A 24,076-nucleotide genomic window follows, 5' to 3' on the forward strand; every position below is an offset into this window, starting at 1 on the left:
GGAGATTGTTGGGGGGGCGGGGGGGGGACACTGCTTGATGGATGATTCCTGTGAGGCCATGATCTCTGCTGGGTGTGTGTTCTCACCTGATGTGGGTCCATCCAGAAAATGCTGACCCCACTAGTTTTCCCTTTGGTTGGTGGGTTGGGAGGAACTCTACAGCTGGCCTCGGTGCAACTGCAGTCCCAGGGAAGGTGGCCCCCAGCACCCGCCCATGCAGCAGGGGTCTCTGGGATGGTTTTCTCTGCCTCACCTCCTAAATGTTATCATGGGGAAGCTGTTTAGAATAGACGTTGTGGACGCGGCTGGAAGAGGCCCTTGCAGTGTTTCCAATGCTCTTGCCCAGTTAGGCTTCTTGGCTCTGGCAGCAGTGGCAGAGGTGTGTCCTGGCCCCAGCCTTTGGGTGGAGAGTTTCCCTGTAAAAAAGTGTTTCAAGAGAGCACTGTGGACGGCCTCATTAGAGAGTGGTTTCCAACTTTTGAGTACCTTTGTAGTACCTTCTTTTTATTGAAATATATTATGCATGCAGAGTGCAAGTCAGGTGTTGGGCCTGGCATTTTCCAAGCCAAGCCCACCTGTGGCCAGCATAGGTTACAAGGCTGAGTACACCTGTCAGTGCTCCTTGCCACAGCTGCCCAGGTGCCCACCTGACTTCTGGCAGCATAGGTCAGTTTTGCCTGCTGCCAAACTTTTTTCTATTTTTTTGTTGTTGTTGTTTTGTGGTGTTGGGGATGGAACCCAGGGCCTTGTACCTGCTAGGTAAATGCTATTGCTGTTTCTGACTTTTATCCAACATCGTTTATAAAGGCTTTTTTTAAATCTTCACATTGAGTTGAGTGTAGTTGTGGATGCTTCTCTTTGATATGTAGTGGTCCTCTGTGGGAATAGATCACATTTATCCATTTTGTCATCAGCAGGCATTTGGTCTCCAGAAGTATAAAGTGCCACTGTGATTATTCTAAAATATGTGTCTTTTAGTGAGCGTATGTTCATATTGCTACAGGGGGTATACTCCCATATTCCCATGCACAGAGTGCTCTGCTATCATAGCGCCAACAGTTTTCCTCTACTAGCAGGTCTCAGCTGGCTCACACTGGGTGTTTTCCACCATTCTGGCTGGTGTGCAGTAGATCCAGTTGTGCAGTCTTATCTGCATTTTCCTGATTTTTTATATCTTTTTACCCTGTGAATATCCTCTTTGGTGTTTTTGTTTGTCTACCTTTTGCTTGTGGATTTATCAGGGTGATACACACACACACACACACACACACACACATACACATTGTTTTCAGAGCTTTTTTGGAGGGGAGGGGATATGGGGGATTGAACTTAGGGGCACTCAACCACTGAGTCACATCCCTAGCCCTATTTTTCTATTTTATTTAGAGACAGGGTCTCACTGAGTTGCCTTACATTTTTTGCTTTTAATTTTTTTTTGTAGTTATAGATGGACAGCATGCCTTTATTTTATTTGTTTATTTTTATGTGGTGCTGAAGAGCAAACCCAGTACCTCACATGTGTCAGGCAAGTGCTCTACCACTGAGCTACAGCCTCACTTTTGAGGCTGGCTTTGAACTCATGATCCTTCTGCCTTAGCCTCACAAGCCACTGGGATTACAGGCATGCACCACCATGCTCAGGTCCTGAGATATTTTTTTTTTTTTTAACTTTATTTATTTTTTTTATGTGGTGCTGAGGATTGAACCCAGTCCCTCCCATGTGCTAAACACACTCTACCACTTAAACACAGCCCCAGACCTGGCTTATATATTTTTATATAAGGCTTCGATCAGAATTATATGTGTTCTCATGAAGAGAAATCACAGGTTTAAAACTTGAAAAAGAAGAAATAATGAAGCTGGATGCAGCGGCACAAGCCTGTAGTCTCAGCGGCTTAGGAGGCTGAGGCAAGAGGATCATGTGTTCAAAGCCAGCCTCAGCAACCTGAAGAACAAAGCACCTCAGTGAGACCCTGTCTCTAAGTAAAATAGAAAATAGAGCTGGGGATGTGGCTTCAGTAGTTGAGTGCCCCTGAGTTCAATCTCTGGTACCCCCCCCCCCAAAAAAAAAAGTAATAGTGAGAAAGGAAAAAAATAAGAAATTTCAACTTTTGTTTTCTGTATTTTCCAGCAAGGAGAGCTCTGCTTCCTCTATCTGGATTAGGTGATTCCAGTAGCATAAAAAGGGTGTTGTGACCTGGCAGAGTTTGAGGCAATATCATAGCACTTCCAAGTGAGTTTCAGATCTAGCCCAAGGAAACTATAGTTCAGAGCATGAGTTCAGTGCAGGTGTGCTCTGCAGCTGCTCAGGTAGCTGTCATGGTTCCTTGGATTTGTCAGTGACTTGGTGTGCTTTTCCCATTTGTAAGGGTGGCTGGCAGAACAGCTGTGTGGTTCTAGAGCTGGAGAAGTAGATTGGAGAGGCCTTTGCCCTGGCTTTCAAACCACTGGTGCAGGAACTAGACTTTGCAGCAGCTCTTGTGAAAAAAATTTGGAGGGTTGGTTTTTTTCTCTCCTGGCTTAAGTTTTGCTTCAACCAGTTGGATGTTGCCCAACCCTGTGCTGAGACCCTTCCTTCCTCAAGACCCTGCCAGGGTATTGCCTCGGGCCACAGGAGCCAGCACAGTGTCCTTTGGAGGTCTGAGTGCCTGTCCAGTTTATGGCAGCACCTTTTATTTGGCCATTAAGCACTTGGGTGTAACTTAGAGATTGTGTGGGGGACTTCCAGACTTCCCTCCAGGAGGTCATTCTGTAGGTGGCGGGGAGCAACCCTCGTTCTGTCCCCATCCCAGCCATGTAAGACTGTCCTCTGCCCAGCACCTGCTCTTCCCCTAACCCAGTGCCTTCACACTGGCTCGGATAGCGCGCTTTGTGCCTGTCTTCCTCCAGAGGTGAACATTTTTGTTGGCTGCTGCCCCTCTGGGACCCAGCACAATGCCTGACACAGCATGATGTGTTCATGGAGGGGAGGCCAGGGAGACTGGCGTGGCCTGTGGCAGGTTGCTGGTTGAGGATGCCAGTTTCTCCAAGCCCTGGCTTTTACCCATGATAGGCCTCAGGATTAATATGTCCCTTTTACCTTTCCTGCTTTAGGATGCTTTGCATGTGGGATGGAAAACGGATTCCGAGTCTATAACACTGATCCACTGAAAGAGAAAGAGAAACAAGGTAAGAGAGTAGCAGACACTTCTGGGCTTCCCTAGCCATACTCAGTGTCTACCTTGTCTCACACCTGGGAGAGATGCCATGGCTATAGGGCAGTGGTTTCTGACAGGTCAGAAGGGTTTGGGCCCTTTGTAAACTGGGACAGTCTTTCTTCTGTGAGCTCTGCTACCTACTGTGTTAGATTATCAAGGTGTGAGCTCTTTGGAAGAGCAAGGTATATTTGGGCAGGTCACTTTCACTTTCTTCATGCTGGAGATGATGCTGTAGGGAACTCACAGGGTGAGGGACTTAGCGCCCAGTGTTACTTGTAATGAGTTGTGGTTGCTGCTGTTCACTTGTTTCAGTGTCTTACTCTGCTTTCATGAAACAGGAGTTTTCCAGAGCTGGAGTCAGGAATTGTGCTGGTGAAGTATAGTGGTGCTCTTCCCATCGTCAGGCAGGGAGGTCAGCTCTGCGGGTAGGGCTTCTTCAGATTGGTTTCCCTTCCTGCACGTTTCTCAAATACGTGGTGTTCCCTGGTCTGTACCTGCTGGGAGACTGTCCTTGCTGCTGGACAGATCTTAGATAGCTACTGGATCAAGCAGCAGCCTCTTCCTGCAGGAGTAGGATAGAATTCTTCCAGAACTGGCCTCGAGAATTCTCAAGAGGAACACTAAGGTGCTAGTGTCCATTCAACAGCATCCTGCGTCAGGGTTTTTAGAGCTCTCAAAGCCACAGAGCCCGTTTTCAAATGAAATCTCATACACCATCCATTTATTTTTTTATTTTTTGGGGTACCAGGGGTTGAACTCGGGGGTACTCAACCACTGAGCCACATCCCCAGCCCTCTCTTGTATTTAGAGACAGGGTCTCACTTAGTTGCTTAGCACCTTGACATTGCAAGGCTGGCTTTGAATTTGTGATCCTCCTGTCTCAGTCTCCTGAGCTGCTGGGATTACAGGCATGTATCTGGCACATGCACCATCCAGGTAGTCCTATACATCTTGGAGTTTAATTTTTAAGCTGAAGTTCATAATCATAATTCACTGTGGAAAAGTAGCATGACATGTAGTGTCGGACTCAGGCTGAATCTGTCATACTAGCAGATTCTAATCTTGGTTTTGCTGCCTTCCCAGTTGCTGTGTGATCTTGGACAAATTTTGCAACTTCTTTGGGCCTCGGTTTCTCCATATGTAAAGGGAGGATAGTAGTGATGCCTACCTTTTAGGGTTACTGTAAAAATGGTGGATTGGAACATGTGAACATACGTCAGTCCTGGTCTGCAGGCTAAATGAAGAGGCTGAATGTGCTGGTGTTATCAGACTGGCAGCAGCTTAACCATTGCTGCAGTCCCTGACCCAGAGGCAGACACCTGAAAACTGAAGGGATGATGAATGCTGTGCAGATGGAGATTTTTTCCCTTTTCACACAACAGGAAGATTAAGTTTATAAATCAGGCCCAGGAGGGGTTGACAACTGTGAGCTGTTGCAGAACTCAGCGATCTTGGCATGCAATTTTTTCTTTCTTTGAGGTTAAAATGTTTGCCTTTCACTTAAAGAGGAGTGTTGTGGCCCCTTTGGCATATTGGATTGCTGGCCTCCCCACTCTTGACTTTGGGTCTGTAAGAGAACCAGGGGTTCCTGGAGCAGAAGAGCTCTGCTGTCTGGGTGCTGTCCAGTGAGTAGGGGGCGGGAGGTTGTGCCCTGTGGCTATGCTGGACTAGGGGTGATTGGTCCGGGGTGGGCCAGGATGGTGTGAGGTTTGGTCACACTTCTCAGAGCAGCTTGAAACTTAGGAATTGTTTATTTCTGGAATTTTTCATTTGATGGTTTTAGACTTCAGTTGGTCACAGGTAACAGAAACCAGGAAAAGCAAAGCCATAGGTTAGGGTGCTGCTGCTCGGTCGGTCAGTGGACCAACGAGGGCTGCCACTGATAGTACTCACCTGCTGGTGCCCCTGTATCTGCTCTCTGTGGGTGGTATAGTGAGTTGGCAGCTTTGCTCCTGCAGAGGAAGGAGTCACTGTGAAACCTTATAGAGCAGCTGTACCTGCAAATCTCAGGTGCTCTTTACCAAGTTGACCCCAAGCTTAAAGATGAGTTGTGCACATTGTTATCAAACTGTTAGCGATTCAGTCAAGCGGTTAACAACTGCTTCCTAACTGATGGACTGTTTACAGTAAACCAGAATTTCTTGTACATTAGACAAGAAGAATCTGAGACTCACCAGTTCCAGTCAGTTCTACCATGGTCATGACCTTGCACAGTGCCCGCCCTCCCCTGTGGCTAGGCAGGCTTGGAGGATCAGCACCTGTGGGGGTGGGGCGGGGGCATGCTTACCCTCCAGCTGCTGAGAGAGACCCCAGAGGGCATCCCAGGAAGGTCCCCTTGACACTTGTGGGCTGTTTTGCTGTGACATTTTGGCAACTTCAAAGAAGAGCAGGTTTGCCCAGTTCCTGCTTTGTTCCTGTGGTTTGCTCCAGGATGGTGAGGAAGGAAGCTCTCCTCACCCTGTTGCAGCAGTCTGTCCTCCGTCTGGTTATGGGTGAGGAAGCCATGAAATTGCCACTTGGCAGGAACAGGAAGCTAATAGTGAGGGAAGCCCCTTGGGTTTCTTGGTCTTGCAGTTGGGAAGTTCTGAGAGGCCCAGCCAGGTCTCCTGCACACCTGCAGTAAGTCTGCTCTGGAGGCAGCTCAGCTTCTCGCCTGTGGCCTCGGGGGCCCAGGGAGGGGCTGCTTGAGTTGGTAGTGTTTGAGAACGGTACATTTGGACAAAGCATTTCACCCTACAGTTGCATGGGCATACAAGAGTGCCCACGCCAAGCCCACACTTCCTTACGGGACCCTCTCACTCTGCATGGGCTGCAGGAGGGACTGGCTGGAAGGCTTCTCTGACTCTTCTGGATGTGGAGTCTGCCTCCTTTTTTTTTTTTTTTTTTGAGATGGGTCTTGCTCAGTGGCCCAGATGGCTTTGAACTCGAGGTCTCCCACATCCCCCGGTAGCTGTGACCACAGGTGTGTCCCCTGTACCTTCCCAGGTCTCGCATTTAGCTCCTAAGGCTTTATGACTTCATGATATTTTTCTAGATTGCTTTAATCTGCTAGCAACAAGCATACAGGTAAACAAAATATTTGTGTATTTTTTTAAACATTTTTTTTTCACAATACCTTTGTTCTATTTATTTTTTATTTCTATATGCTGCTGAGGGTCAAACCCAGGGACTCACATGTGCTAGGCAAGTGCTCTTCCATTGAGCTACAGCCTAGCCCTTGTGTATTTTAATAGGTAATAAAATACATAGACTTTTGTTGTTGTTAAAGGCTTAGAGAAAATTGTTTAAAACTTTGAAATTGCTTTTATGTAGGATTTAATGTGCCTGTGGCAGAAATCTCCCTCCTTCACGGGGCACCTCAGTGCTGTCTGCAAGTCGTAGTCTGATAGTGCCAGGGTCACGCTTCCAGAGGGAGCTTTGCTTTGCTGAGGGCTGGAGTCGTGTCCTGCTAAGGGGAGCGGTGGTGAGGTTCTGTGGGCATAGTGCAGACACTGGGTGCATCTGAGGAGTGCCTGGCTACACCTGGGCTGCTCACACGGCTTTCTGAAGCCCAGGGGCCTGCATGGGGATGCAGTTTCGCCTCTGAGACCCCGGGCACAGGAGTTCTTGCATACTGCATGTTACTTTTTGGACTGTGGTTAAATCATAAAATTTACCATATTAACCATTCTTTTTAAAAATATTTTTCAGTTGTTGATGGATCTTTATTTATTATATGTGGTGCTGAGAATTGAACCCAGTGCCTCACACATGCTAGGCAAGCGCTCTTCCGCTGAACTACAGCCCCAGCCCCCATCTTAACCCTTCTTCAGTGTACCGAGATCAGTGTTGCTACATTTACATTGTGTTCAACACACCACTAGAATTTTCCGCAAGGTGATTGCAAAACTGCAACTGCAACTCTGTACTTTTAATCAGTTGCCCACCACCTCTGTCGCCACTGCTGACCACCCTCTTCTTTGTGTCCCACTGACTTGGACAATTGTGGAAGCTTAATGTAAGGGCCGTCTGCAGCACTAGTCAGGCATTTTGTGCCTGTGGCCTGGCTCCACAGGGGGCCCTCAGTGCTTGTCTGTGTGGCAGCAGGTGCCACAGCTGCCTTCCATTTCAAGGTGAGTGATGTTGTCGTGTGTCTACACTGCATTGGTCAGTGGACACTTGAACATGGGTATACGAGTCTCTGTGAGACCCTGCTCTCAGATTTGGTGGTGGTGGTGGTTTTTTGGATATATACCCAGGAGTGGGATTGCTGGATCTTGGGATGGTTCCATTTTTAGTTTGGAGGTTCCCCAGAGCAGCTGCACTACCAACACACAAGGTGCCAGGGTCTGCGGGTGCTCCCCAGCCCTTGGCGCTGCCGGTTTTTTCTGATGGCTACCATGCTGGTGGGCAAGGGGTGAGAATTTTCTAGGTGCCATGTGCGTGCTTCTGATGCCTCATGGTTGCGTGTCTTCATGTGCTTGTTGGCATGTTTTTTGTTGATATTTTTTGGTTGTCAGTGGACCTTTATTTCACTACTTTTATGCCATGCTGAGAACGGAACCCAGTGCTTCACACATGCCAGGCAAGCGCTCTGCACGGAGCCCCAGCCCAGCCCCTTCTGGGTAGTTTGCACAATGATTTTGGAAAATGATTGAGTTACTTGATTTTTGTTGTAAGAGTTCTTCATGTATTCTGAGTATTAACCTCTTATAGATAAATGATTTCAAATACTAAGTTGGATATTGTCCCATCTGTCTTATTTCTGATGTCATAGCCAGGAAATCATTGCCAAATTCTCTTCTACAGGAGAATTATAGCTTGGCGTCTTTCTTGTAGGTCTTCAGTGCGTTTTTTAGTGCACGTGTATGTGTAGTGTGGGGGAAAGTCCAGGTTGTCCTCCCCTTTGTGTGTACAGCCTCTGAGCTGCAGAGGGCATCAGGAGCCCTTCCTTAGTTCTGGCAATAGCCATTGGGCATCCCTATAGGCGTGCACAGGTGGAACTGCACACCAGCTGGCAGCCCGTTTCCTGTTGTGTGGTGAGCTAACTTAAGGAGGAGGGTTGTGTCCCTCCTGCAGGGAAGGAGCTGCAGGCTTTCACAGGTCAGAACCACTCCTGGTCCAGAGGAGGAAGAGCTGCTGTAACCACTTGGGTGGGCACCGTGGCCACCTCCTGTTAAAGCCAGAGTTACTCTGAGGTTGCCTAACATGTCAGATGACTGGTCACTTGTCTGTGTGGAAAGTTGTCTGCACCATGGGCAGCGCTGTTTGCTTCTGCTTAGGGTGCTGCCTGGCCTCAGGTGTAAATCTCCTGGAGTGAGCAGAGTGCTCTCAACTCCCTGTGTACCTGAGACTGGAGAGGGAAGTCTGAGTAGGTTGACACCCTGACTTCCCATGTTTTGGTTTCCCGTTTTCTCGGCTTGTCCGTGCTGTCTTGAGCTCCAGGTCATGGCATAGACCTGAGAGTCGGGCGGGCAGTCCTCACCTGTGCTCCCAAGTTGCTTCCCTGAGAGCCTTGGGCACCTGCCGTGGGTTTTCAGGGACACCCGGAAGTCAAGTGTTCGATGTAATTCATGAGCAGTTGAGAACTTGGGGCCTAGTGGGGTGGACAGGTGGAGGCTACTCCCTGAGAGCTCTATGGCATCTTGAGGTGTGATTGTGGGTGTGCCACGGGCTGGACAGAGCCAGATACCTACTCTGGCTGCTCGCCATCACCTTTCTTGTGTGTGACATGTTTGGGTGTGAACTGCCACCTGAAAATGAAATGCTGAGCTTTATAAGGCTTGACTTGAACTGTTTTAATTGTGAAACACACATTAATTTACTACAATTGTCTTCTTGAAATTGTCATTTCAGAATTTTTAGAAGGAGGAGTTGGCCATGTGGAAATGTTATTTCGCTGCAACTATTTAGCTTTAGTTGGTGGTGGAAAAAAGCCAAAATACCCTCCCAACAAAGGTAAGGTCGTTAGCCTCTTAAGAGCTCGCTTTGTGCACAGCGCTGCAGTCTGTGGTCCGGGGCCTGTTTGGCCTTCCCTGGTGGTCCTGTGAGGCTGGAAGAGCCTCTAGGAGGAATGGTGGTGTGGAGGACTGCCCTCAGTGCTGGGGCAGGTGGAGGTGTGTTGCATCCTGAGTTGGTGCCAGGAGTGTCATGGGTTCATTGTGAACCAGAGTGTGAGCAGCACTCCCCTTCCACAGCCACAGAGGAGCATGAGGCATGTATGCCTGGGCATGTATGTGGTTCTGGGCATGTATGCAGCACTGTGGAAGAGGCTGCATGGGGAGGTCTGGCCCTTTTTTGATGGAGGCGTGGAGAACTTTGCCCTCCACCACTGTGGACACTGCCCATAAGCCAACTCTTCTTGCTCCGGGTTGAAAAAGAGGTCTTAAGAAGAATGAGACCCAGACAGGAGGTTGAGGTACAGGGTAGAGAGGATGGGCCTCAGGGCCTGGAATGCCAGTTGAGGTGTACCCAGGAAGAGGCACCACATAGTCTGTGTGGAGGAAGACCTCATCTAGAAGCAGTGTGGGAAGTGGGCTGGGGAGACACTGCAGGCCAGGGGCCACCCTTCACAGCAGGTGGGGAGAGGGAAGCAGGTGCAACTCTGACCAGTGTCAGCAGAGCAGGGAGCGTGGGCCAGGGAAGGCCACTTATCTGGTAGCAGGAAGGTCCAGTGGTGGCATCACGGGACTGTGGGGTGGAACCAGTGGACCTCTTCCAGAGGGAGAGGGTGGTGAGGGAGGCAGGAAAGAGGAGCAGTTGGGAGGGACAGAGCATAGGTGCCCCACCAAGGAGTGGGTGAGCTGGGGTCTGGCTGTGACCCTGACACTGGGAGTAGCCCAGTCCTGTTGGAAGAGCAGAGAGAGGGATGTTGGGGCTGGCGTGCAGCTCAGGGGTAGAATATATGCTTGATGTTAGCAAGGCCATGGGTTCCAACCCCAGCACCAAAAGGAAGAAACACAAAAGAAGGGCTGTGTGGACAGGGTGGGGTCCTTAGTGACTGCCGTCATCTCCCGCACAGGCTCTCTGTCCTCAGCAGGAGTGGGATCTGCACTGCGGAGGTTAGCCCTGAGCCTTTTGCTTTTGTTTGGGAATTAGGAACAGAGAAATAAAGTGGAAAGGGGTTGCTGGTAGGAAAAAGAGTGAAAGAATGAGTCTTGGTCCAAAGGCTGTTGGAAGGGCTCCCCGGTTTAAGGTGGTGCTCTGTTGGGCTGAAGCCCCGTGCAGAGTGGCTGCCAGCAGCGGGTACGTGTGAGCAGGCTCAGTCCCGAGAAGTTCTGCCCTGGAGAAGAGCAGGGCACCCCAAAGGATGAACAGTCTTGCTTTCTCTATGAAACAGAAACATTCCCTTCCCCTTTCTCCCCCACCTCTCCCTCCTTCCTCTCTTGTTCCTTCCTCCTCACTTTCTAAGAGGGATCAAATCCAGGGCCTTACCCATGCTAGGCAAATATCTCCCCCAACCCTTTTTATTTTGAGACAAGGTCTTGCTGTGTTGCCTTGAACTTGTGATCCTCCTGCCTCAGCCTCCCAAGTTGCTGGGATTATAGAAGCCCCTCTTTCTTTGGATGCAGGCTGTCTCAGCACTATAGCACTCGGTGTCCTCTTTCCCTCTCCTGCGCCCTTCTCTCCCTCCCTCTCAGGGGCTGTCTCAGCACTGTAGCATTCAGTGTTCTCTTTCCCTCTCCTGCCCCCTACTCTTCCTCAGCACTTTTGCACTCAGCTGCTGTGATCAGGTGTGCTTTTTGGCTCAGGCAGTGGAGCCAGGGAGGTGGTGTCTGCCTGAGGTGACCAGGCAGGAAGGGCTGGCAGAGTGTGTCCTGCAAGAGGAAGGGGTGGGGAGCAGCAGGGTCTGGGGCAAGTCCCAGGGCCAAGTGCTGGCTGGGGGAGGGCAGGTGGGGGGGGGGCTGCCCACCAGGGGCCCTTGTCCTTCTGGTTTCAGTGATGATCTGGGATGACCTGAAGAAGAAGACTGTCATTGAGATAGAGTTCTCCACCGAAGTCAAGGCTGTCAAGCTGCGGCGAGACCGGTGGGTTCCCAAACACCTTCAAGCAGGTGGCTAAGGCGCTTTTCTGTCCAGGGAGGGAAATGTTTAGGGAAGGATGCAGTGAAGAAGCGATAGCTGCTGTTGGTGCCCAGCAAGTGTACCAGAAGAGTCACTTGTGTTCCTGGGGGAAGGTGGGGAATGGACTGGCTTCTGGCCTTGGGGACGGTGACCTTTAGGACCTGCCCCCCTGGGCAGTCAGAGCTGCAGCCTCACAGGGTGCCTCTAAAGTATGTTCCTGGTGGAGGGTGGAGGAGCCCTGGGAGCTCTGGGGTTGGACTCTCACTTGCTGGGCTGCAGAGGGCCTGCCCTCCGCCCAGGTGGTATGGAGCTTCCTTTGCACTTGTCTTGGTTCCATGTGACCAGCGCACTGCGCGGTTTCCATTCCACCTGTAGGGGCAGGACAGGGGTGGTGACCTGCATTCCATTTGGGCTGGTTATTTCTAGTAAGGTCACTATTTAAAAGCCCTTCACAACAAAATGCTTGATTGGCTCAAAGACCTTTCCCCTTGCGAGATTTTCCTGATTGTCAAGATGGGCGAGAGACTCTTGCCCTGGGTGAGGTGTGGGTAAGGACACCTCGGAGGCCAGCCTCTGCCAGGTGAAGGGGCTGCTCAGTGGAGTGTGGCCTTTATTGCTGACTTCTGGGCACCACGTAGGGGGCTGCAGCCCAGGCCTCTCCCGTGGCACATCCAGTGTTTGAGTTTCAGAAATCACAAGATGCCCATCTCCCTTTCTGAGGAGAGGATCTGAGTGCGTGTATCTTGCAGGATCGTGGTGGTCCTGGACTCCATGATTAAGGTGTTCACCTTCACGCACAATCCCCACCAGCTGCACGTCTTTGAAACCTGCTATAACCCTAAAGGTGAGGCTGTACGTGCGAGGTGAGTGGGGAGTGGTTCTGTGCCACAGCTGGGACGTGCCCTGCAGCCCCTCTGCTGGCATCAGCTCTCAGCCAGAGCCGACTTCTATCCTGTCCTTGGAATGCTGGCCTCAGCCTTTCCTTCCTTTTCTTCTGCATCAGAGGTCATTGTACAGACTAGATTATTCATGGTATCATCCTCACATCTTTACGATGCTCAAGCTTCCCCCCTGGGTGTTTTTTGGTGTGGGGTCTTGCTGTGCTGCGCAGGCAGGCCTGATGCCCTGGGCTCCCCAGCAGTGGGTGCTTTCTCCTTCCAGCAGCCTGTGCTTCTGTCCTGTGCCAGTACCGCTCTTCCTCCATTTCCTGAGCTTTAAAGCAAGTCTTGACGTAGGTAGCAGTCCTCTGGCCTCAGTGCTGTCTGAGGAAAAGAAGCTCTGGCTGCTCTCTGGGCAGCAAGTTTCCTTGCAGCTGTCCATGTCAGCATGTCTGCGGAGGCTTCGCTGTGTGGTGCTGGCATGGGCCCTTAGTTGGGGCCAGGGGCTGGTGATATGGATCACCCACGGGGTCTGAAGCCTCTGCTGTGTGTGGGGCTCCCCTGCCATTGTTTGTGCCTCCTCTTGTGCCTTTGTCTTGCATTCTCTCGAGGTGGCCCTGCAAGAGACCAGCGGGCAGGATGCGTGCCTTAACGAACTGTGGAGCACATGGTTACCTTATGGGGGTGCTTTTGGCCCTGATGCCCATTAGCCAGCCATCTGTAGGAGTGTGCCCTTGAAGAACCCGTGCAGAGCTCTTGTTTTTCCCCAAGGTTTTGGAAAGTAGGTTTTGGCTGTGAGAAGTCAGGCTTTGGCTGGTTGTCATCTCTTGATGTTTTTTTCTGTCTCCATTAGGCCTCTGTGTCCTGTGTCCCAACAGTAATAACTCCCTCCTGGCCTTCCCCGGCACCCACACTGGCCATGTGCAGCTCGTGGACCTGGCCAGCACTGAGAAGCCACCTGTGGACATCCCCGCACATGAGGGTGTCCTGAGTTGCATTGCTCTCAACCTGCAGGGCACAAGAATTGCAACTGCGTCTGAAAAAGTAAGTGTGTGGGTCTCCTTGTTGGTGGTGCTTATGGAGCGGCAGCCTCTGCAGAACCCTCCTCTGCCAGCTGCCCAAGTGGCCCTTCCACGGAGTGGTCTTGTCATGTGACAGGGCTGAGGCTGTGATTTCACACATCCTCCAAATGTTGAAAACACAATAAAAATACTTAAACAACAATCCTGCCAGGCATGGTGGCCACGACACCAATCCCAGCAACTCTGGAGGCTGAGACAAGGGGATCACAAGTTCCAGGTCAGCCTGGGGCAATTAGTGGGACCCCATCTTAAAGAGGCCTGGGGATTCTACTCAATAGTAGTTGCACCACCCCCATACAATAAAACAGCCACACCCACCCTATTTCTTATTATTGGGCTCAGTGTCCGTGTCAGTGGCACAGCCTCCCAGAGCCACTCAGTTTCTGTGCCGAGGCCTTGGCAACCTGGTGACTGCCTGGGACCCCTTTTCCCACCTGCCTGAGAAGGTGTCCTTAGTGAATACCACCACCAACATTTTAGAGTGTTGACTGTGTGATTCCTCAGCTTGCCTATGATGAACAGGTACTTAATTTTTTAAATAGTTTAAAATCTGGGTTCTTACACTTCCTTTAGCTTGTTAATTCAGAGTTTTTGAAGAGAAGATCCATACCTTTTTATTCCAGTTTTCATCTAAAACTGCAAGTGTAGGTTCACCTTTGGGAGTTGGAAGCTGTTAATGGGTGAGAGCATGAACCAGTGACTGTCCATCTGAGGGTCAGTGCATGGCTCTGTTCCACCCTGGCCACGTGGCAAATGCTGCCGTGGCTGGAGCCTGGGGTAAGACCACATGCGCCAGGATAGGCCCTGTCGATTTCACATGTCACTCTTCCAGATGTTACATCAGTAGCACATGACATGGCATGAATGCACGAACACCGTCCTCCTCCTTTGTGGCCCGTCTTTTCTTGTCGCCCAGGTCTGGGTGTTGTCTCTCTGGGGAAGGGCCTTCCCTTCTGTGGCTCATCCTCAGTGGGTCAAGTAGCCACTTTTCTGTTGCTTGTGGGAGTGACTGTGTGGGTCTGGGAGCAGTGGGGACGCCCTGGCTGGTGTTTGTGTGGGATTGGCCAGGGAAAGGGGTGTGTGGGCCAATCTCCACAGCCTTGTCCTGAGCTCTGCCCTGCTGCTGTGGGACCCAGCACCACCAGTCTGTTCTCAGCGAGCCACAGGTAGAGGGACAGACAGTTGTGGGCCTCATGGGAGGATTTGGGAGAGGGGTGTGTGGGCTTGTGAACTATCATTTCAGAAACTAACTGGACCTGTGAGTTGTTGATAATGAAACACTTCGCTGTTTTTCAAAGGGGACCCTTATAAGAATATTTGATACTTCATCAGGGCACCTGATCCAGGAGCTGCGAAGAGGATCCCAAGCAGCTAACATCTACTGGTGAGGACACTGGCTCCTCGCCTGCAGGAGAGCTAGGCTGGGCATGCCTGGGCAGAGGCGTAGGCTTTGAGGGTGTTGGGTTCCAGAGCTTTCAGCTTTTTCTTGTGGGAAGTGTGCACAAAAACGGAACCCTCGCCTCTGGTCCACTTGTTCCTGCGTGTTTCCCAGCAGGGGCTCGGATCACTGCAGCCTGTTAGCCTGACCCTGGGCTGCCCCCGGCACCACGGGTTCTGCTGCTGGGTGTCGGAGCCTCTCCTGTCTGCCTGCTCTCAGGACAGAGGCCATGTGGCCAGTGCCTGCCTGGTGCCTGACACTGTCCCCCAGGGGCAGACTGTCTCCATGCCGTGCCAGTGGAGCCAGCACTGGGGCACCTCAGGCAGCCCTTGCCCTCCCTGGCACTGGGGCTTTGACCCTCTAGATCAGGTTCCATGGTGAAAGCCATTGGCCTACAAACAGGCAGGGTGCTTCTTAACATTGCACCTCAGGTGTAGGGATGTTGAGGTCTCCGGGGTGCAGGCCAGCAAGCATGCTGTGCAGGTTGGGTCTCTGGTCTTTCCTGCATCTTCAGAAACCCAGCTTTTCTGTTTTTTCCTTCGTAGCATCAACTTCAATCAGGATGCTTCTCTCATCTGTGTGTCCAGTGACCATGGCACAGTGCACATTTTTGCAGCTGAAGACCCAAAGCGGAATAAACAGTCCAGGTGGGTTAGGGGAAGGCTGCAGGGGGGCCTGGAGTTAAGGGCTGGAGTGCGCACAGAGCTGGGGGAAATCACCTCATCATCTCCTTGGGGTTTATGAGGCCATGTCCAAAGCTGCCCTTGGCCCTGTGCCAGCCTGGCGCTGGCTTAGGCCCTCGTCCTGAGCATTGTGATGGCACTCTTCGGGTTAATTTGACCGCAACAGAGTCTGTGACTTTCATATCAAGAGCATCTAGTTTTATTATAAGACCATTTCTAAGGACTCAGAGATTTTGTTAAAGAAAATAGAATTTAAAGAAGTGTAGGTCCAAAACCGTGCCAGGGAGAGGGTCTGGGTATTGTTGGCAGCCTTCTGGGAAAGCTGGCAGCCCTTCTGCATCGCTTCACCTAGTAATGCGACCGCCCCTCTGTCTTCTTGTCCTCGCAGTTTGGCATCAGCCAGTTTCCTCCCCAAATACTTCAGTTCCAAATGGAGTTTCTCCAAGTTTCAGGTCCCCTCAGGCTCTCCATGCATCTGTGCCTTTGGAACAGAGCCGAATGCGGTCATTGGTAAGTGGCCCTTCCTGGGGGAGGCAGCTCCAGGGCCTGGAGCCCCTTCTCCTTCTGCGGGGTTGCCCGGGGTTTTCGCAGGAGCTCACCCACAGCCCTTGTCCTGCAGCAGTAGGGGACAGGCCAGAACAGCCAGGGCTCGGCCTGCTGCTGCTCTCCACTCCTGGGAGGGGCTGTGAGTGAAAGGGTCTCCTTCTGTCCCAGCAATCTGTGCCGACGGCAGCTACTACAAGTTCCTGTTCAACCCCAAGGGCGAGTGCATCCGGGACGTGTATGCGCAGTTCCTGGAAATGACCGATGACAAACTGTGACTTCACCGTGAGCAGGCTGTGCTTGCTGCCCAGCGTCCCCCGTCTCCTGGGGCTGGTGCCAGTGCCCCAGAGCCTCATGGGAACGGGGCTGGAGGGATTGCCCAGGACCTCAGTCTCGAAGCCATATGTGGTTCTCTGCCTTCCTGAGAAAGGTCTCCCATTACCCGACTTAAAGAGAATGCTCATCACCACACCTGGACACTCGGTGGCTCTGGGCAGCCCATGCTTGCCTGCCAGCCACTACCCTTTAGCTCAGCTGCCACCTTAGCTAGTAGCTCCAGCACATCCTCTCCTGGTGGGCTCCATCCCAGCCTAGGGACAGGGCTGCCAAGAATGGGCACAAGGAGGTTTGTTCCTGCCACAAACCCACTGTTTTTCGGAGAAGCAGACAAGTGAGTAAGTCAGCAGTGCCACACCACCTGGAGCCCGCACCTGCAGTCCTGGCACCTGGACACGCGTCTCTTGGGAGCACAGCCTGCTCTGGGCCTCAAGTGGCTGTCCCCACCCTGTTGGAGCCATTAGGACGAGGCTAACACTACCCTCCAGCACAGAGCTGTGTCCACCCACCAGAGCCCTGTCCTTATGGGGGTGCTGTGGCGCTTCCCCACCATCTGTGGGTACAGAGCAGCGAGCACAGTGTCTGAAGGTTGGTCATGGAGGAGAGTGCCGCTGCTGTGGGCAGCAGCCCTGCCGGTCCTGCCCGGCGTGGAGGGAGATGCCTCTGCCCCTCCTGCCCACTTCCCTCTCCACCACCCTCCCTCCCCAGCACTTGTGAGTAGCTGCACACTAACCTTCTGGGAGCCGAAGGCTCTTGCCATTTTTAACACTTGGTGACTGCGCTAGGTCATGGGCTCCACATTGTCCATGCTGTTGAGCTACGTGTTTAATTTTCGTAAATTCCTGTTAGAGAAGCTTTCTTCTGTGATTTTCATTTCAGGTTGCAAACTTTTAAAATCTGTGTAGTGGCAAGTTCTCAGTTTTGCCGTTTCCTTTGCTGTTGTGTGGTCTGCTGTCTGTGAGTTCCATGTCAAGTATGCATGTTACCTGTGTGTATTTAATCATGAACTTTAATTTTGCACACACATTTGTACTGTTTCATTAAATAAAAGTGACTAATTTTGTCGTACTCCACCTCTACAGCCTGGAGCAGTGCGCCGGGGAGTCCTGCATCCTTCTTCTGGTTAGGGTTAGGGACGTCTCCGAGGAGGGGGGTGTCTCTGGGCCACCCTGCTCACCTGCAGTGTGTGCATGGGCCCTAACAGTTCATGGGCAGAGGCCAAATGCTACAGGAGCATCATCAGGCCTACCTTGGAGAGCAGAGGTGTGGCCAGTGATGCCCATTCTTCTGCACCTCTGTCCCCATGGGGCCTGCTGTGGCCTCCCTTTCAGAGGCACCAAGGCTGCTGTCCAGGGCCATGCTGGTGCAAAGTGTGGAGCCTGTTTTACTGGGCAAGGCAGGAGGAGTTGTGGTGGCCACTTCCCCAGATGCAGTCTAGGGTGCTGAAGTTAAAGCAGATGTGCTTACAGGGTTTTCTCACTGGGTGGGAGCGGGGTGGGCTGCAGACCTGCTCTTGGGGCACAGGCTGTGCTGTGTGGTGGGGACACAGCAGGTGCTACTGGCGTTGAGGACGTGGCTGGCTGGCCCTGAAGGCCCTGACCGCTGAGGCTGTGGTTGCTGGGCTGGTCTCCAGCAGTCCCAGTTGCTCCCTCAGCACGAGATGGTGTCGGCTCAGCCCTCACAAGGGGCCCAGGTGTGTCCTGGCACTTCGTCCCTTTCCACCGTCTCCCTGGATGGCAGGCAAGGCCTGGAAGGGTTCAGTACTACATGTGCTTGACCTCTAGGAGTTAGTGTCCCTGCACCTTGGTCTGTTGAAGCTCCATGGATTTGCTCAGAGCAGCAGAGGTCTGCACACTGTTGGGCCACCTCCAGCCTCCATCAAGCATCTCCTGTACTGGGCCCCGACCAAGATACAGTCCTCAGGGATCCCAAAAGCCTGTGCTCCCTCTTCCTTCTTGCAGGTGTGGCTGTCCTCCAGGCTCTGCAGGCCTGTGGCGTGGAGGACACTTAACCCGGCATCCTCCAGCCTCCCTGGTCCTCAGCCCTTCCCAGAAACCCAGGGCCCCCATGCTGTGGAAGGGTACCTGCAGAGCACCCTGCTGTGTGTGGCAGCCTTGTGGACCCTGGCCTCTGCCTCCCACCTCCCTCTACTTTGGCCATGGCGTGGGCTCTTGCAGCCTCCCGTGGCCACAGGTTGTCACTGGTGTTTCCTTTCTGTAGCCAAACCAAGCTCCGGTACAGGGTGGCCCTCCCCATTCTGCAGCTCCCTGCAAGAGGCATTTGATTGCCACATCTTGGAGCTTGTACCCAAATCTCTTCAATGGATCGGAAAGAACTACAACTGAACGACCAAGATCCCCGTGGAGCAGAGAAGAGCAGATGGAGCAGAGGACGTTGCACCGCTGCCAAATCCCAGGCAGCACCGGGTCCTACTTCCTTATGTCTCAGACTGTGAGCGATGTGCGTGTTGGTGCCTTGTGCTGCACCAGACGATGTAGAAACGGAGGCCACACAGACAGGCTCCCAGGCCAGTCTGGTTATGTCTTTGGAGCAAAGGGACTGGAATTGCTGGGCCTGAGGGCTTTGAGTTCAGTATGCATTTGCCACCTCCTCACCTGGAGCCCTGACCCATCATCATCATCATCAGCAGCAGCAGCAGCAGCAGCCGTTTTCTGTGAAAGAACTGAGAGCCAGTGGCAGTGGGCGGGGCTGCCTGGGGCACACTGGCTGCTCCAGAAGCCATGGTGGGACCAGAGGGCAGCGGTTGCTGTCAGGTGGCCTTTCATCTAGAATAGCAGCTCAAAACACTGGAAGTGTGGGGATGGTCAGCTGTCAGGTGCCTCGGGGGCTGAGCTCGCCCCTGGGGTCAGTCCAGAGGCTGGCAGGGCCTGTCCACGCTGCACCCTTCTGACACGCAGCTACTTTGAGGTGGGAAGAAGCCACACCTCCTCTCCCGTTTCCTGTGTTCTGCTGGACAGGAGGGACCTGGGGTATGTGGCTGGCTCCGCCTCAATTGTGGGGGCTTCATCAGACTGGAAGCCCCCTGGACGATTCATGTTCCTACCCCAGCTGCCCCAGGAAAGGCAGGCTCCACACTCTGGCTACAGAGCACTGTGACGCACGCCACCTGCTGTTGGTGGTACCCTGGTGTAGGTCCACCACCCGCAAAGCCTGTGCCCTGCCTCTCACAGCCACGTGTGGCTTACACTGGTCCTGGTGCTCGGGGATGCTTGATCTTGAGCATGCTCTCGTATTCCTCTACTCTGACGGCCACTTGTGCCTGTCTCTGTGACTCCAGCTGTGGCGTGGACACAGCAGATGGTTCCTTGGCCTGGCTGCCTTGTGAGCTGCTGAGGAATGTGCATGGCTGGGCAGTGGCCTGTGGAATGGAGGGCAGGGCTGGCACAGAGGACGCCGGGGCAGCCTGCTGGGCCCAGGCTGGGTGGCGATGGCCTGTTTCCCATGTTCTGTGGGTGTGGGCACTACCTGGCTTTGGGGCTCTGGGCGCCTGCACATGGATGTGGTTCATGCTGGGCACTGGAGCTTCTGTGCTGTGGGCATTGGTTCAAGGACGTCTGCTGCATGCAGCCTCCTCCAGATGCAGACATGCGCTGCATCGTAGGGGCAGAGGTGTGCTTGGTACAGGTGCCTGGCAGTGCCAAGGGAGATGCCACCTGTGGACCGCAGAAGCTTGTGGGGTCACCAGTAGGTGCCTGACCTGCATCCCCCTGCTGAGCTGGGCTCTGGCAGAACCTGAGCCTCTGGGGCAGGTGAAGGGGAGGGTCTGCCAGACACTGGGAAGCGGACGTCCTAGTCACCTCCGCAGTGGGTGTGACCCCTGAAGAGCCAGTGATCTTGGGCTTCTATTTCCCAGTCTGCACAAAGGCTCAGATTCTCGCTGCCATTTCCGGCCCCCTGCTCGGAGTACACACCAGTGTCACCATGAGAGGCTCCACTGAGCTGGCTGTTTGTTCCTATCAGAGCTTGTGACCACAGAAGCCCTGGCCCAGCAGGCAGGAGGGAGAGCCCTGATGAGGTCAGCTTTGTGGTTAGGCCAGCTCATTGGATGACAGGTGGACGGTTGATCAGGTCAGATCACTGATTTGAACAGAATTTAGTTTTTATTTTAAAAGTTTCAGACCAAGAGCAAATTACTCTTCTAACTTCAGGGGCTGGGGGTACAGCTCAGTAGGTAGAGTGCTTGCGTCCCATGCACAGGTCCTCGGTCCAATCCCCAGCAAGGCCAAAAAAAAAAAAAAAAGGGCTTTTCTATCTTAAAAGAAGGAATTATCTCAATCTTAAAATGCTTATTTTGAGCCAGGCACACTGGGGCACACATATAAACCAGAAGCCTGAGACAGGGGGATCACAAATTTGAGGTCAGCTTGGGCAACTTAGTGAGACCCTGATTCACAATAAAAAAATAAAAAGAGCTGGAGATGTAGTTCAGCAATTGAGCAGGGGTAGGAACCGACAGTGGGTGGAAGGCGGATGATGGTGGGTGAGGTGGGTGATGGTGGGTGGAAGGCGGATGATGGTGGCTGAGGTGGATGTTGGTGGGTGAGGTTGTGGGCAATGGCCTCCTGGGCCCTGGGACCACAGGCATGTGCTGCCACGCCCAGCTTCTAGGTCTCCCTTTACAGACGGCAGGTGGGCCCTGCCTGCTAGAAGTCTGCTGTAGGCCTATCCAGTGTCCAGAGGGGTGCTGACTTAAAGGTCCTCTTAGGAAGACACATGGTCGGGGCCTCCCTTCTCCCTGTGACCTCAGCCCAACCTGGTGACAGCTATAGTCCATTTCACAGGGCCCAGGGTCTGGTCAGAGCATCTCTGGGAATGGTCCAGCCCACCAGCCTGGCAGGCACCTCTCACATCCGGCTGCTCTTCCCTTGCCCTCGGCTGGCTCTGCGCTGGGTGCCATCCCGTGTAGCCATTGCTTGTCCCAAGGTCCTGAGGTCTGTTGTGTGAGCATGAGAGTGACATGAGAGGTACCTTCACTTCTGGACCTGTTGCTTTCCTAAATGACCCTGTGTCCCAGAGCACCTAGAGCATCTCCCCAGTTGCTTAAGGGGACACAGAGACCACCCCAACATGCATGTTCAGAAAGAGCTGCCTGGTTGCTTCAAAACCCTGAGTGAGCCTTGGCCCCCAGCAGCCTCCTCCTGGGCCTTCCTAGCTGGCTCAGGGCCCCTACTGCTGTGAATGCCCCCGTGAGACCACCCGCACATTGCGTCCACGCGTCATGGTGCTGAGGGTCTTTGCGTGGGGTGCCATGGCCTCGTTCCTCCTGTGCTGAACAGCACCCCTGAATATGGTGACCACATGTGCCCTCCTCTGGTGGCGCATGGCTGTGGCCTGCGGCTGTGGCTCTGCAGTGAATGGTACTGAGACATGCTGGGCCACGCTGGACACTGACCCTCAGACATTACGAGCACTGCCTCCCTGCCCTCTTCACCTCAAGACAGGACTCACCAAGCAGACAGGCTGGCAGGATTGAGGCTGCTCTCCCAGGTGGCTCGCGCCTGGCTGCGGGTGCTGCTCCTGTGCGATGACAGGTCATGCTGAGGTGCTGCCTGGCGCCAGACCCCAGAGGACTGAAGACACCCATGAGGTCTCCACCCATGAGGTCTCCACCTGGGGTCTGGTCTCTGAAGGCACTGTGCAAGGACACACTGCAGCAAAGACCAGGAACCCTGGAGGACTGCTAGGCCTGCTCTGAAGGTCACATGCTCTGAAGAAATTGAGAGGAAAAACGAGGCTGTCCTATTTGCCAGTCACCTCCTGTGTCCTCGCTTCTCCTCAGGTTCCAGTTGGGCTTGGGGCCTCTGCAGGACTCTAGTGGCACCCCTGGTAGCACAGCTCCCTGCTGGTGACTCTCCTTCAAGTGCCTTTGCGCCACCTGTGTCCTGCGTCCCAACGTTCAATCCTTGGGCAGCTTCCCTCGCCCTGGTCGCCCTGGTCTCGGGAACCTTTGCCCCAGGGCCTGAGAAAGTTTTCTGGCTGCTTTCATGGCTTTGGGTTTATCCTCTCTGGGGTTCACTGAGTTTTGTGAATTTTGGTGTCTTTTAAAAACTGTTTTTACTTTGTGTAGAGGGTACTGGGATTGAACCCAGAGGTGCTTAAACCACTGAGCAACATCCCCAGCCCTTTCTCAATTTTGAAACAGGGTCTCACTAAGTTTCTGAGGCTGGCCTTGAACTTGTATCCTCCTGCCTCAGCCTCCTCAGCTGCAGGGATGACAGGTGCGGCCACATCCTTCTCCTTTTGCTTGGGATCTATGGCAAATGACAGACACCCAGGTCCCTGCAGCATGATCACTTGTATTTCCACTTTTTTTTCTTCTTTGTTGGTGCTGGGGATTGAACCCAGGGCCTTGTGCATGTGAGGCCAGCACTCTACCAACTGAGCTATTTTCCCCAGCCCTGTTTCCAAATGCTTTTCATCCAATTGTTGTTCTCAAGTTCTGTGGCTTCTGACCCACTTCTAGAGCACTGGCTCAATGGAGTGTGATCAGTTTGTCTGCTGTGTTTTCTGGCCTTGCAACGTCTGGGTCGAGCTGCAGCTGTGCTGTTTTCCCTGTGGAACTGAGATTCTGGCTGCGTCTGGCACCCTGGAGGCCCTGCGTGCAGCCTGGAGACGTGGTCTTTGGCAGGCAGCTCCACTCCATGGAGTCCTGCTGTGGTTCTTCCTGGGCCCACCTGCCCGGGCCCTGGGTATTTTGCTGTGGTGGCTCCTGGCATCATTCTGACTAGCCTTCACCCTGGCCGCCATCAGTCTTCCAGGCCAGAGGCTCAGGTCTTGACCTCCCCGTGTCTTCCCACTCCTGCGCCTGGGTCCTGCTTGGGGCCAGAGTAGACGGAAGGGGAAGATGGGGAGCGTGGCGGAGCTCTGCTCCTCGGGCCCTGTGCCCCACTTTCCCAGTCCTGGTCCCAGCACTTCACCCCTCCACTGCTGCTCCTGGCTTTAATGTCTGGCCCAGTCTTCCTATCTGCTGGGCTCCCCTGCCATCTCCACAGGCCCCGCAGCTGCAGTGGCACTGTCCCAAGGCCTACTCCCGCCTTGTGTTCCGGGTCCCTGAACAGCACGGCCCCAGAGGCCAGGCAACTGCTGGGAGGGCAGCATTCACCGGTCCTAGTGTCCTGAAAGTGGGGGCTGCCCCATAGTAAGCACAGGACCCCTGGGCAGCACGACGGACTGTCCTATTTCCCTGGTGGAACTGTACCAACATGAACCTTGCACCTTCCAGGAACCCTGTTCCAGGGGAGCCCAGAGTGTGATGTGTGCCCAGGCTCCAGTGAAGGACAGCACGTGGCAAGTGGGCAGCACCAGCACCTCCAGGAAGGCTGACCTGCTCAACGGGCTGCAGACCAGTGCCGGCCTTCCCCAGGATGAGGGCTGCCTGCAGAAGCCACAGCCGCACAGCTGCCACCCCAGGGCCAGGAGCCTGCAAGCCCCCGCCCTGCCAGCTGCACCTCTGGTGCTTTCACAAGAAGACCATGCACCATTCGACTAAAATTAATAAAAATATTTTATTGAATTTTAGGAACTTGGTACTTTTTAAAAATTTCAATCTTTGCACACAGATCACCACTCTAGTTCCTAGGACAGAAGTCTGGACTTACTTAAGAGACTGTCCCTCTCCTCCGGGGCGCCCAGCACAGCAGGCCCACGTGGGACACTGCTGCCTTCACTGGCTGTGATCCTGCGAGGACGAAGGCCGGCGGCTGGGGCCGGGGCTCGCCCGCACCGGTCTAACTCAGGGCAGAGCTGCTGCAGGCTGCAGTCCCTGAGGGAGCTGGAGGTTGGCAGAGGCCAGAGACTTCTGCAGAGCGGGACGCTGCGGAGCTGCTGGGCAGCGGGGGGCAGTGGGCGGGAGGCCG

General features: G+C 53.3%; 1 protein-coding gene and 1 long non-coding RNA gene across 3 annotated transcripts; one reads left to right on the top strand and one right to left on the bottom strand.

The window, feature by feature from the left end:
- Positions 1-3,062: 3,062 nt before the first annotated feature.
- On the top strand, positions 3,063-17,267 carry Wdr45b (WD repeat domain 45B). Of its 2 annotated transcripts, none has more exons than XM_015504002.2 (9): positions 3,063-3,168; positions 9,033-9,134; positions 11,116-11,203; positions 11,989-12,083; positions 12,971-13,161; positions 14,498-14,583; positions 15,183-15,284; positions 15,709-15,830; positions 16,035-17,267. In XM_015504002.2, the coding sequence occupies exons 1-9, from the start codon at positions 3,111-3,113 to the stop codon at positions 16,139-16,141; spliced, it is 951 nt and encodes a 316-aa protein (XP_015359488.1). In that variant the 5' UTR covers positions 3,063-3,110; the 3' UTR covers positions 16,142-17,267. The 2 variants fall into 2 exon arrangements, with proteins under 2 accessions (XP_015359488.1, XP_048652823.1); XM_048796866.1 differs by having other exon boundaries at positions 15,940-16,053.
- Positions 17,268-20,298: 3,031 nt separating this feature from the next.
- LOC125614295 lies at positions 20,299-24,070 on the bottom strand. The gene is made up of 2 exons (XR_007344898.1): positions 21,669-24,070; positions 20,299-21,153 (listed from the first exon to the last, which is right to left on the bottom strand). It is a non-coding gene; the product is annotated as an uncharacterized LOC125614295 (long non-coding RNA).
- Positions 24,071-24,076: the final 6 nt, after the last annotated feature.

Source organism: Marmota marmota, unplaced genomic scaffold (assembly GCF_001458135.2).
Source record: "Marmota marmota marmota unplaced genomic scaffold, marMar, whole genome shotgun sequence".
Lineage (NCBI taxonomy): Eukaryota > Metazoa > Chordata > Mammalia > Rodentia > Sciuridae > Marmota > Marmota marmota.

Bases quoted from the DNA above. Each gene is read 5' to 3' on its own strand.
- Wdr45b (XM_015504002.2), top strand. From the start codon at position 3,111: ATGGAAAACGGATTCCGAGTCTATAACACTGATCCACTGAAAGAGAAA. The intron at 12,084-12,970 runs GTGAGGCTGTAC...TGTCTCCATTAG, and splicing joins AACCTGCTATAACCCTAAAG to GCCTCTGTGTCCTGTGTCCC. The intron at 13,162-14,497 runs GTAAGTGTGTGG...TGTTTTTCAAAG, and splicing joins TTGCAACTGCGTCTGAAAAA to GGGACCCTTATAAGAATATT.